This window comes from Melozone crissalis, unplaced genomic scaffold (genome assembly GCF_028551555.1).
Source record: "Melozone crissalis strain CALT ecotype California unplaced genomic scaffold, PUWL_Pcris_2 ptg000061l_1, whole genome shotgun sequence".
Lineage (NCBI taxonomy): Eukaryota > Metazoa > Chordata > Aves > Passeriformes > Passerellidae > Melozone > Melozone crissalis.
The window spans coordinates 3482986-3496424 of record NW_026535839.1 but is presented as its reverse complement, the minus strand read 5'-3'; the positions used below and the strand labels follow the sequence as shown (position 1 = coordinate 3496424).

Below are 13439 nucleotides of genomic sequence, written 5' to 3'. Positions count from 1 at the left end.
GTTTTGAGGAGAAAGAACTTGCTCTACCCAGAAGCACCCAATCTTTACAAAAGACCAATTTGCCTCGCAATTCAAAGAATTTATTTAAAGACACTGGGAAAAATAATTACTACTTCAAGTCTTAATTTGCCTAAAAGCAAACACCAAAAGTCTAATTACAGCTTCCCACAAATGAGAACAGCCCCACCATCACACGTGCTTAAATAAGCCCCTGCTCGCCGACTGTGTGGTGCCAAGCACCCCCAAACTCAGACAAGCACACTAAGCAACAAAAAAAGACAGCTTGTGCCCCAGGAAAAGAAAAACTATTATTAATAATTTCAACATCTAGAAACACAGCAGAACTCCTCTGTTACACAACGTCTGGAGAGCCGGCCCTGTCTCCTGTGGATTTTCTGGAGCACGCTGAACACCTTTTGCACAGCACCAGCTCCTGAAACCCTACATGCTCAATGATGCAATGAGGACATCCAACTTCAGCAGATCCCTGCTCTTAGCACCATATGCTTGGTCACATTTTAGTGGCATCTCCAAGGGAGGGGGTTTCAGCTTTAATTTGGTGCTCTGTTTCCTTTGGGAGAAAAAGAAGAATGAGAAAAAGAACTCTTTTCCCATCTCTGACTTTGCTATCTTACTTGCTCAACACTGACATGCACAGTGGGTTGCAGCTCCTACAAAGAGCTGGGCTGTTCTGTGCTATGGCCTTAGGCCTCTATTAAAAACAATTTAATTCACACAAACCCTGTGAGGACTGACAAGACCAACTGCTGCTGCTTGCGGAGCACTGGCGTGCTCCATTTTGTTCAGTGATTGCTTTGGGTTTTGCAGGAGGCAACATCCTTCCCATTTTAAAAAAGTCCTGAATCTTATGTGCTGCATGGACCACTGCCTCACAGAGCACAGGAACACGAGTGGGGACCCGCTGGGGCCTGGCTGCTGTAACATGTGGGGCAGTACAGGGAGCAGAGGTATGGTGGCCATGCTCAGTGGGCCCTTCTGCCTGTACATCAGAATATGAGCAGGAACATCCCAGCCTTTAGCATCTGTTCACAGATTTATTGTTCAGGAATGCATTTAATCCCTTATTAAAGCTGTTGATGGTGACCTCTCCATAACCTCCTGTGACACAAACTTCCAGGAGTTCACCCCATGCTGTGTGAAGCATGAGTATCCTTCACCCGTTTTAAACCCATCTATTTTTTGCTATTTCCACTGATACACCCCAGGAGCTGGTAAACAACAGCTCTGTGCTCAGCTGAGGCATTGCCTTCCCAATGGGAACTTTGATCCCACCATTCTCTCCTAACAAAGCAGCCTCAATCTTCCCAGACTCTCCTCACCAGGCAGCTTTTCTACCCCTCCATGACTTGGGCTGATGCACCACTGTGTCCTTGCTATGCACAGGCCAGCACTGCACACAGCACTGTGACAAGGGTGCACCAACACTTTATGTAACAGCAAAATTACATCAACTAAATCCCTTAACACCCTTCCTTATGATGCCCAGCGCTGCTGGTGCTCTGGCAGCCCCCACACTGTGAGCTGATGATTTCAGAGAACTGTCAGCTGCGACTCAGATCCTTCCTGAGCGGCAGCTGTCGGGTCAGAGCATGGTGATGTCTCAGGGACAGACAGGAGCAGAGGGGCCTGGACATGAACACAGTTTGTGACTGACGGCGCTTTCACATCAGCCTCAGACAGCTTTGAACCCGGTGAGGTACCAACACCCTCGCACACTGATTTTGGAAGTGCAAAATTTAGCCCTGTGAAGGGTTTTTTCTGCATCCCCGGCCATGTCACAGCCTTTCTGCAAGGGAAATAATCTCTAACACAAAGAGCAGAAGCTGCTCAGCACCACACAACTTCCCCAGCCCCACAGTCGAGACGTACGTGCAATTTTTCTTTTAGCAGCAAACTTTGTTCGATCCAGCTGCTTTGTTCTCTTCTTTTGCAAGCCACTCTCTTCCTTTGACTCCTGCTGCAATGGAAAAGAACATGGTGAGTGCATGCAATATGTAAGAAATACTACCAGCCCCCTCCCCCCAGCTACTCAGACACAAACACTGGTTCAAGAACAAGCGTCTATTTGAGTGAAATTTGAATTTCAAACGTAATTCAAACACATTCTGTAACTATTAAAAGCTGTGTGATAAGCATAACGAGCAAAAAGAGTTACAGACTGACATAAACAGAGAAGTAGGAGAGACAATAGACTTCATGCCAGTCACCACCATGCACTGCACCTGCTACCCATGATTTTAGAGAGAATTTGTTTGGCCTTGCTAAAACATTGATATTTGTAAGCACTCAAAAGAGAAAAACAGAACCTTTTTATAACTGAGCATCACACACCTGCAAGCCAGGGCTGTTTCCTGCCATGCAGCCTCTAGTACTATGCCCAGGCAATTTCAGGTGGTCCAAACCAGAATCCCTGGTCATTTTTGGAGACCCACACCAATGCAGCCTGAGGGCAGGAGGGCCAGCTGTATTTCTTCTTCATGTTATTCTCTCATTGTATTCATAGAATCAAAGAATGGTTTGAGTTGGAAGGGACTTTAAAGAATATCTAATTTCAATTCTGCCATGGGCAAGGGCACCTTCCACAAGATCAGGGTGCTCAGAGCCCAATCCAACCTGGCCTTGAACACTTTGAGGGGCATCCACATCTTCTTTGGGCAGTATTGCCAAAAGTTTTTCATTTTTGAAATTTGAATACTTGAGAAACTTGTTGTCTCGAGGCTCCTTGGAACAATACTCCCACGAACAACTTAAATGTGTGCTGCTTTAAGCACAAGGATTGCAGCACAAATGGGCACAGGCTTAAATGACACAAATTTCTGTAAGTTGCTGTCCTAATGGCTTAGGCAAGGGCACACACATTACCCAAGGCTGGCACTGGACCCCTTCCAATTTGTGTCTCTAAATCAGGTAGGATTAGAATCAAATCCAGTGTTTCAGGCAGAGACCCACGCTTGGCCAGGATGGGCTCTGCACTGTTCCCTCTGCAGCTACATTGAGTTTTCCTGCCCAGGAGACACATGGGCCACATGCTTGTGCCTCACTCCACCTCCTGTGCCAAGAGAAGGGGTCAGGGAGGGGCACATGGCTTGGGCTACTTTAACACATACAGATGTAGTGATTATTTTTGAGTGTCATCCATTTCTTTTGTCCTTTGCCCATGTTTCTGAACCTGTGAAGTCTTTCAGACTGCATCTGTGTGCTGAGTTTTGTTGAAGACCTCTCTGGTTTTAGTGTTATCTGTAGATTTTATTAATCTATATACACCACTTGCTCCCTCTTACAGATCATTAATGAGGATGTTAAAAGACACACAGACCTAATATTGATCCTCTTGGCCTCAGCTTTACATCTCCCCCAGATGAGCCTCTCCTTTGTTCATCAGCAGCTCTTACTGACAGTCTTTTAGCAGCATTTCAATCCAGGAATGCTGCTATCTAGACCAAATTAAATTATTTATCTAACTAAGATTTTGCAAGACATACTATTAGGTGGTTTCCTGAAACCTTAATACATTACAGCTTTTGCATGCCCTAATACCTACACCATTCCTCACTTCCACTGACTTCAGAATCACCTCACAACACAGCAGCAATCATGCTTGGCAAGCCCACACACACTCATGCTTGTGCCTAAGGGTTTTTTCTGTGAGTGATTCCTTCTCTTTCCCACACAGACTGGTTTAGGTACCCCCTTTCCAAGATCTGCCACTGTGTCTCCAAAAGGTTGCTTCACATACAAAGTCTCTCTTCCTAGGAGATGGATCCCAAGCTCCTGCTCAGGAGGTGAAATCCTCTCTCTTCCAGGCATAGTGCCCCTCTCCACAGCTTTCCATAAACCATGGGATGTCCCACCCCAAACTGCCCTGCCTTGGTCTGCAGCAACAGCCCCATGCTGACCTCGTGGGCTGCTCCCACCTCAGGGGATGGGGAACAGCTCGTGGGATCACACCAGGACTGCACTAGTATTATACACTGGAGGAGGTTCAGCAATAGCTCTCCTGCCCTCCCCCAAAACCCTGCCTAACAATGCTAAACCCAGCCCAGCTTAAAGCAGGGGCAATTTAATCCTAACAGGCTCTGTAAATCCCCAGCTCTTCTCTCTAGGCATCAATCTTCCCCTCATCACTCCTGCACTTGCTGGAAGGTCAACCCTGACACTCTCATCTGCAGCTCTCTTGCAGGGCACGGGTGTGATTTATGAGCACACCAAACTTTGCATGGCTGGGAGTGCCTGCTCTGTGCACAGAGACACACTCACAACTCACACCAGGGCACAACGCGGGGCCCCAGCACCTCCAGGGCTTCCGAGGGGAGCAGGGCACAGCACACACTGCCTGCACCCACAGCACAGCCAAGCACGTGCCTCGCTTCCCCATGCTGCTCCTGAACAATCTCAACATTTACATCAGTGGCAGGAGCAAAATTATTGCAGGACACGTTGTTGGAGGAAGCTCATACATTCGAGAAGGATGTTTAAATTGCTCAGCAGCGTTCTACTGAGCAGCCACGCTACAGTGAACCGCTGAAGCAAATCCAATTAATCCTGATGGGCCAAAATATATACACACATCTCAATTCCAAGAATTCTCAAATCTTTTTTAGTTTTAAACTCAGAAAATAAAACATACCTTTTAATTAGGATTTATGGCTGTTTGTACCTCTGCTGGGAGAGAGCCCCACAGGCCCCAGAGTGCTCTGCATAAATGCAGGCGGGGATGGTAGAAACAGAAGGGGCCAAGAAAATTCAGAGAAGACAACAGGGCCTGCTCTTCCTGACCCAACCTTTTAATGCTCATCTATCTACAAGGATAATAGGAACTCAAGGGGCCTCTCAACCAACTGCCTTTCTAATAAGATCACTAGTCCAAAAATAATCTTAATCAATTAAAATATTCCCAAACTGCAGCCAATACTCTCAGTTACAAGGTCATCTCCAATACACATATCTTCCAAGGGAAACTAATTATTGTAGTGGAAGCAAGGTAGGGACTGCACACCTCTGCTCAGTGCCAGCCAGGAGAGCACCCCTCCTCCTCTGCTGTCAATTCAAGGCAGAACAGCCAGAAGGAACCCAAATTCTCTTCCTGTGTGTCAGGCTCTGCACTTTAATTTATGATGCTCTCTTATGAGCAATTTCACTGTCAGCATTGTACACAGATGAAGAAATAGACAGGTTTCCAAAGTCTTCCACACATTTAGTGGAAGGCAGCCACTATTATTCTTCCTTGTTTTTGTAACCTGCTTGGTTTCACCAGACAGCAGGAAATCAAATTCCCATTTTAAAAATGCTTTTGCACATACTTAAGAGAACCTGACTCTGCCAGCAGAAACAGATACAGCTCCACTCATTTCTAAAAGCCCATAAATGGAAGCCAGTAGCCAGAATCCCACATCCTGCTCCCTCAAATCCACATGATAAACCACAGAAATCAGCTTCTACTGACTCAGGGAAGAAAAGGCTACAGCAGAATGTCTCCACCCCTAACAGTGCAGACTGCAAAGTCAAAAGGTCTGGGTAATTTTACTGCTCAACAGCAGTTGGGACCATCTAACAATAGGGCACAGCCAAACAGCACACATCCTGCATGGGAAATATGCAGATGAAAACCAGACTAATTTATTTTTAAAAGCCAATTAGATGTTGGAATTACCATGTTTGGCTCTTGCCAAGGCTGCTGCTGAAATTAATATCACACCCTACTTTATTAGTCTCTGACTTCAGTTCAGAATCTGTTTCAGCTTTGCTCTTTCAGCTCATTAGAACAAACCTGCTGGAAGTGGAGATGAACAACAAGACACAACGGGGCTCATGCCAGGATATGCAGCTCCTGACACAGGGAGAGAGGACTCTGTAGGAAAAAGGGCTTTTACTGGGCTGTGAGGAGCCTGGATTCATATCAATCTGATTTTCAACAAGTGAGCTCAGCAGAGCCATGAAGCCTCCTCCAGAACCAACTCACATTGCATTCTCCCCTGGGAGATGGAGGCACTGGGTCCCTTGGCAGCAGCAGAGCCCATGGAGACAGCAGGGCACTGCAGCAAACTCCTGTGTGGTTCTGCTTTGCTCCAATGGTCAGTGCTGTGAGGTGGTGTCCTGGGATTAAGTTATTTTTATTCCTAGAGCTGCTGCAGTGCTGTGTTTTGGATTTAGTACAAGAATAACGTTGATGGCACACCAATGGTTTATTTGGTGCCAGCAGTGCTTGCTCTAAATCAAGGACTGTTCAGTTTCCTGTGCTCTGACAGTGAGCAGGTGCACAAGGAGCTGGGGGAACTGGGCAAAGAGAAATTCCACAGCACAGAACCTCATGGCCAGAGTACGGACAGGGGGGAATTGGCTGGGAGACACCGACTGCTGCTCAGGGACTGGGTGGGCACTGGTCAGTGTGTGGTGAGCAACTGCATTGTGGCACTGGTTTCTCTTGGGCTTTACTCACAGAATCATGGAAAGGTTTGGGTGGAAGGAACCTTAAAGATTATCTCATTCCAACCCTCCTGTCCTGCACACTTCCCACAAGACTGGGTTGCTCACTGCCTGGCCTTGAACACTGCCAGGGATGAGGCATCCACAGCCTCTCTGGGCATCCTCTTCTAGTGCTGCACAACCCTCACAGTGAGGAATTTCTTCCATATATCCAACCTAAATTTCTCCCCTTTCAGTCTGAACCCATCCCTCCTTGTCCTATCACTACAGCTCCTGATGAAAAGCAGTTCCTCTCTCCCTTCTTTTCATTACAATTATTCTTGATATTATCATTAGGATTATTAATAGTATTATTATATTTTATCTTGTTTCAATTATTAAGCTGTTCTTATCTCAACCCACGAGATTTACTTTTTTCCCCACGATTCTCTTCCTTGCCATGGGGTGGGAGTGAGCAAGCAGCTGCCTGGTACTTAGGTGCTGGATGGGATTCAACTATGACAGGTGGGCACTGCCATCCTGGCTGTGACATTTCCAGTGCCACCCTTTCCATAGCAAGATGTCCCTCAGGCCATGCCTGGTCCTGAGGTGAGTGTCCACTGTCACAGATGATGGAAACAGGGCAGTGGTTGGGTATTAGCCAATGCCTAAACAGCCAAAATCTGATCTGGAACACCAACACATGCTGCTGATTACCCTGACTGTGAGCATCTCCAAACACAGGAACACTCAGGCAAAGGGATGTTCCACACTGAAGGGAAGACAGGCCATGCAGAAATAGATTGCACCATCACCCTGGAGTCTTGTCATATGTTCCCTGAGGGCTGGCAGAGCTGATGGATCTGGCAGAAAAAGCTTGTGAGACTTGATGCCAACTTTGTAAGTGCAGGCAGGTACTCTCAAAGCTCCCAAAGGATCTATCCTGGCAAAAGACCCTTCCAAAAGGCCCCAGACCAGATCAGCAGCATGTGAGGATCAATTGCACTAAAGGCTGCAGATCAGTCTAACAGGTCAGCACAACTTTTGGGCTGTGCTCAGAGTTCACGCTTGGCCAGGCTCTGTGCTGAGGAACAATCATCATTCAGACATGGCTTCAGGGGTCAAACCAACAGCCCAATGCAAGCATGAGGTTCAGGAGACCAGGAATGGTCATGCTCAGAGAGAGCATTGTTGGGCACTACTTGAAATATTGTGTGTTTGTGAATGAACATCCATCTTCTGGCACAGGCAACCAATTCCCAGTGGGATTAAACAGCCAAGGAAGATGGGAACCACTCTACTCATTCGGCATGTCTGCATTTTCAGAGACACAGTCTGCACAAAGAAGGTCATCTCCTCTGGCTTCCACAGAGCCAGAGAGACTGTTCTTATTTTGTCTGACCCTTTCCAAAAAAAGAGAAGTGTTCCCCGAATCCAGGATTATATATAGCAGATATCAGAAAGCCTCACGTCCAGAAAACTTTTTTCTGATGCAGCTCTGCAGATGCCACAGCATAGACATGAGCAAAGAAAGGGAACTTGGCAAAATAACATGGATGAGCTTGATAATCCAGCATGACTGAAAAATTCCTGGGAGAGGCAGTCTGCCAAAGATCATCAAAAGTGAGAAGCTGGAGGCTTTCCAGGTGCAGCTGCTACAAGATCTGCTGGTCTGGAAGCAGAACTAGGGACTTGTTCTATAGATACCTGCCAAGAGACTGCCAAGGAAGAAAGCCATCGAATCAATGATGCCCAAATTGTCCTTGTAGCTTTTGATTCATAAGGAACCATGTCCTAACAGATGCAAGATTAATTGAGAATATATTGTTCTCTAAAATTGCTATTGATCTGAGCTTCCCACACCTCTTTTCGAACACACAACAAGGTCTTACCAGTGCAAGAACAACAGTTACAACGTCCAAAATTGAAATTCAACTTGATGTACACGGAAGAGCTGAGACAGTTACAGAAGGCAGACAGTTATTTTTTTGAGATCCCAAGTAAATCAGTTTTGCGTTTGATTTTGCAGAAAACAACACGACAAGAGACTGTGGCACTGGATCTGGAAGCTGATGACTCACAGAAAGAGAGTGAACTGAATAAATCCACTCATTCAACTGACTGAACTGTTGTCACTTAAACACAACCTAATTGGCTCTTTAACGGCCTCTCTGAGCATATCCTTTTCTGTAATATGACCGATTATGCCATCAGAATTTATTGTTTATAGACAAACTTAGAGAACAGTGAGGGAGCCTAACCTTTTTATAGATGTGTTTTAAGAGACGTTTGTTTCCTCTTTTTCAGATACGTGCACATTGAGATGAATAATTGCAGACAATAACAGGTCCTGATCTTTTATGTACTGCAGCAGCTCTTATAGCTGCTGATTTCTTTTTTCCTTATAGGTTTCACAATAAAGGCCAGTGATGCAGCAGACATCTGAAGTTAACTTAGCATATTGCAGAGCTAAGGGTTTAACCCCACTGAACTATTACTGCCATATGTTCCATTTCTTTCAGGGAATTTCCCAATGGGAAAGAACTCAGACAATGTGAAGAAAAAACATCCAATATCATTTGCCCTACAGCTTCTTACTGTTTATTTCTAGTGATTTTCCCCTCCTCACATGATAATCGCCTTATTGGAGAGCAGCACACTGCAGATGTGGGAGCAAAAGGGACCTGATTTAAGATCTACAGCTTGAGAGTGAACTGAAATGCTTTTGAAAATGGTGGAATTACAAAAAGCAGCTTAGGATCCCCAATCACCAGCAAGACAGAGCAAAGCCGTACGAGTCACATATAAAAAACTGATTGTAATAATTTCCTCTGTTGTGCCTCACTCAGTCAGGCACAGGTTCTGAGGGCTCTGGGTTTCCCCCAGGCAGGGGTTCCCGTGCTCATGCCGTGTAACCAACAGAGACATTTCAATCTTGAGGGTAATGCTGATGTGCATAAGCCGACGCTGGGGATCAGGGATCTGAGCCTTGATGCCTTAGCCAGGCACTCCCACACCACATTCACCTTTACACCCTTTGGAGCTGGGTTACAAACTCAGCCTCCTGTAATTCAGAATCAGTTTACCAGGCACTGCCTGTCTCTGAGCTACTCACAAGCCTGAGTTCTGAATCATTTTCTTATCTATTTGCACATAATACAGAATCATGTTGCTAAGGTTTAGCTGGAAATCAATCAAACAAAAATTATGAAAAAAAAGATTTGTAAAGGGATTGAGGAAAGGTTACTTTTAAATTACATTTCAGATTCAGTTCTGAGAGGATTTGGTTATCAAATCCCAGACTCATAACTCACCCTCATGAAGCACACCATTCATTTCCTAGTCAAATAGGATTTGATTCATCTCATATGTAAGAAAAGGAACAGCACAGGACCCTCTGTGCAAAGCCTGACCCCAGCACAACAGCAAGGGCTGCTCTGGCACTGTCCTGCAGCAGCAGGGCCCAGCCCAGGCTCTGGGCACCCCAACCTATCACTGACCTCTCCATCACTGTCGGATATAACAATAAATGCATCCACAAAACTGCGCTTCTTCCTGGCATTGGCTGAGTTCTTCTTCTCTTCATCCTCTTCCTCCCCATCCTGACCTCGAGACTCCAGGCCCTCTGCAGGCTTCTTCCTCCTCGGCATCCTTCACTCTGAAACAGAGGGAAAGATTAAAAGCCATTTGTTTCCTTCTGATTTAGATTTCCCCTAACACTTTTTTTTTTTGCTATTTTTAGGCAAAAGACCCCAGGCATTGAAACCTTATTACAAAGCGTGGTAGATTTAGTGTTACTGGGAGCCACATGCACCAGTCACCACTCATCTAGTTAAGAACACTTTATTACAGCTGATTGCTAAAAAGGGGTTTCAGGGGAACAGCAACACAGACCAAAGCCACTCTGAATGCCTTGTTCCAGAGCAATGAGGCTTTCCTCTAAAAGCCCATCAGCCAACTCCTCCACAGCATCACTTCACAGCGGGTCTGCCACCCTCCAACACAACCTCCCCGCCTCAGCCCCACATCTTGACCAAAACAAACCAGGCTGTGGCAGTGGATCAAGCTGACATTTGCACACCAGACCAAGAAACCACCACAGCACAGCCCTTTGTCAGCTTTTGTATTTGACAAAACCAGGGGGAAAGGCATTGTGCGTTCAAGGATGCTGTCCTGCCGTCTGCACAGCTCAGTGCATGGCTGCTCCGGCACTACAGACAGGGAAAACACAGACAATGGCAGCAGGCAGGCTGGAAACAAGACAACAGGTTTATCTGGCAGTGTGGATTTCTCAATGAGCAGCAGCAGCCTCCGGAAGAACTCCATCCAGACATGCCCAAACCATCTGCATTAACGAAGGCACTTAGAGAGCAGCGAGCAACCTGCTGACTGTTATTAGTGCAAACCTGAGTGCACGGAACAATTGAGAGCAGGTGCCCACACAATGCAAACTGGTACTTCAGCATCCCTTCCCTTGGCAGCCCACAGACTGATGGAGAGGGATGCACAGCAAGCATTAGCTGTCTGGATGCATAAGAGCTCAGAGGCAAGGATTGGGAAGAGATCTCAGTAAAGGAGAACAGCAGGATGGCACAGAGTTAAATCACCCTTTCCTGCCTATGCTTGCTCTTTGCCTGGTAGCTCAACAATAACATTCAGTGCTTCTTGAACTGTGATGTAAAAGAGCCTTACAAAGCAGGCTGAGCATGACCAGCTCTGCTGAAGTTCAATTAAACATGAGCAGACAAAGGTTGAACAACAAGCCCCTGGTTCCACATCAGGGAACAGCAGAGCTGGAAATGCAAGTCAAGCTGGCCGGTTCCCAGACCGGTGTCCTTCTCCAGAATCACTCTGCCTTCCTTCAAGATCACTGAAATAGCTCAGATGTGTGCAGCGATCTAAAATAAGAGTCAGAGAAGATGCAACAGAAACCCTGCATCACCCAGGACAGAGCCAAACCCTTCTCTGTAACACCACAAAATTGCAAACAGCCACGGCACAGAGAAACACTAAGGGAGGCCAAAATCCTCATCAGCACCGAGAACAGCAGTGCATTGCTCCATCTACAGTCCGAGCAGCAAGGTGAGGAATAACCACGCTCCCTCCCCACGATCTGCAGCCTTCCTTCTGCAAATACATGCACACACACGCCCAGAGACAAAAGGTGATTATCCTGGTGAGTCATGATTTGCACCAAAGGTTTGCTGAGCCCTCTGAAAGCAGAAGGTTGCACAAATGGGCAGTCACGGCGCCAAAGTGACTGCAAGGACCTCTGCAGTCCTCCAGCGTTTGTCTGTTGAGGAATGATAGAATGGTTTGGGTTGAAAGGGACCTTAAAAGATCATTTCATTCCAAACCCTTTCTAAGACATCTTCCACTAGCCCAGGTTGCTCCAAGCCCTGTCCAGCCTGGCCTTGGTTGGTTCCAGGGATGGGGAAGCCACAGCTTCTCTGGACAACCTGTGCCAGTGTCTCACCACTCCCACAAGGAAGAATTTCTTCCTAATATCTAATTTAATACTGCCTTCTGTCAGGATTTGGAGCCATTAAAGGAAGGGAAAATAAAAACAAGCAAGGCTTTTGGTGAAGCACTGGCTCTTGAAAAACAAAGCTGTTCAGTTCCAGCTAAGCTGAACTCCAGTGCTGTCGGAATATCCTCACTATATGCTCTCCATTTTTTTCTCTTTTGCTCCAAATGGTCTCTTTGCCCTCCCTGCTCAGGGAGATGACCCAAGCCTCACACCCAGCTGCTGTGAGCTGCCCCCACAAAATGCATCCACGCTGGTGGAGAATGTTCCCTTATCTTTGGAAAACCACTCACTCATGAGCCATGAGGAGCACAGAAGGGCCCACACAGGATCACTGAGGCTTTGGAGAGGCAGCCTATAAACCTTCTTACCCCACAACAAAAGCAACAGCAAAAAACAACTGCTGCGCTGCCTCTTTTTTTTTTTTTTTTTGTTCTCAATCCATGCTGTTATCACCATCGCTCCTCTGACTCTGCGATACATCTTCTCCTCTGTGCTCTGTGCTAAATAAGAGATCACTGAGAAATATCAGCTGAAGTTATGATGAGTCACCTACCTTCAACATTTAAAGGAGAGAAAAGAGGAGATGTAAGAGATGTAACCACACAACTCCCACAACGCTTCTGAAAATGAAGGGACTTGTGGCAAAGAGAGTCTCTGAAAATGTAACTAAGGGAACAAGACAAGTAAGAGATCACTCGTAGCTGTGCTAGTCTGAAGCTGTGAGTAGGAGAGCAGTAATAGCTTTTATTAGACAAGCTGGTGTAGCTGAGGGAAGACAACACGCATCAGAGCACAGACCTCCTCTTCAGGAAGCAAAGTTGAGCATATTTTGCTTTTAGCACTCTTGGAAAGGATAGTTGTGAGTGCCTGAGGGGAAGATACCTGCTTTCAGACCCAGCAAAAAAAGAGAAAAAGGCCAGAGACTGAATTATCTAAAATTACCTTTGCAATCCAGTCTGCAGACTCATTTTGCAGTTATCCAGATTTTTTTCCAACTCTGAATTTAAGAGAATTTCTTTGTAAACGCTCTGACAGCAAAGGTGACCTCCTGACAAGGAACTCGCACATGCCACGCTTCTCCAGTCACATTTTTAGGGATATCCTTGAAGATCCCCAACTTGTGATTATTTGTCATTTTCCCTCTCATCTATCATTTTGATGAATCAGAAAGCAATTACCGACAGAATAATTCTAAATCTTGACACTGCAGCTACAGACCTGCCAAGCTGTGACAGCTTGAAAAATGCTCGAAAAAACCAAGCCAAAAAAAATGAATGACTCTCATCCCCGGATGAGTTCCTGAGTGGTTGGAGACACAGGCTGTCGCTTTGTAAACAACTCCCCCCACCTCGGGAAGCAGAGGCACGACGCTCCCCGCGCTCAGGCGGGTCAGCACCACACGCTTCCATGGAAATACCATCCCCAGACCCTCGGCTCGACCCCGCACGCAGGGCCCAGCTGCTGCTCCGTGAACAGGACACGAGGG

At 46.4% G+C, this 13439-nt stretch overlaps 1 protein-coding gene across 4 annotated transcripts in view; it reads right to left on the bottom strand.

Moving 5' to 3' along the window:
* UIMC1 (ubiquitin interaction motif containing 1) overlaps positions 1–13439 on the bottom strand; it is a 39388-nt gene that overhangs the window by 24983 nt on the left and 966 nt on the right. For 3 of the 4 annotated variants that reach the window (XM_054287920.1, XM_054287922.1, XM_054287924.1), the window contains exons 2-3: positions 9924–10081; positions 1891–1978 (exon numbers count right to left, since the gene is read on the bottom strand). In XM_054287920.1, coding sequence (XP_054143895.1) covers positions 1891–1978; positions 9924–10073 — 238 coding nt within the window. In that variant the 5' untranslated portion in view covers positions 10074–10081. The remainder of the gene's footprint in view (positions 1–1890; positions 1979–9923; positions 10082–13439) is intronic. The other variant, XM_054287921.1, reaches the window with a different exon arrangement.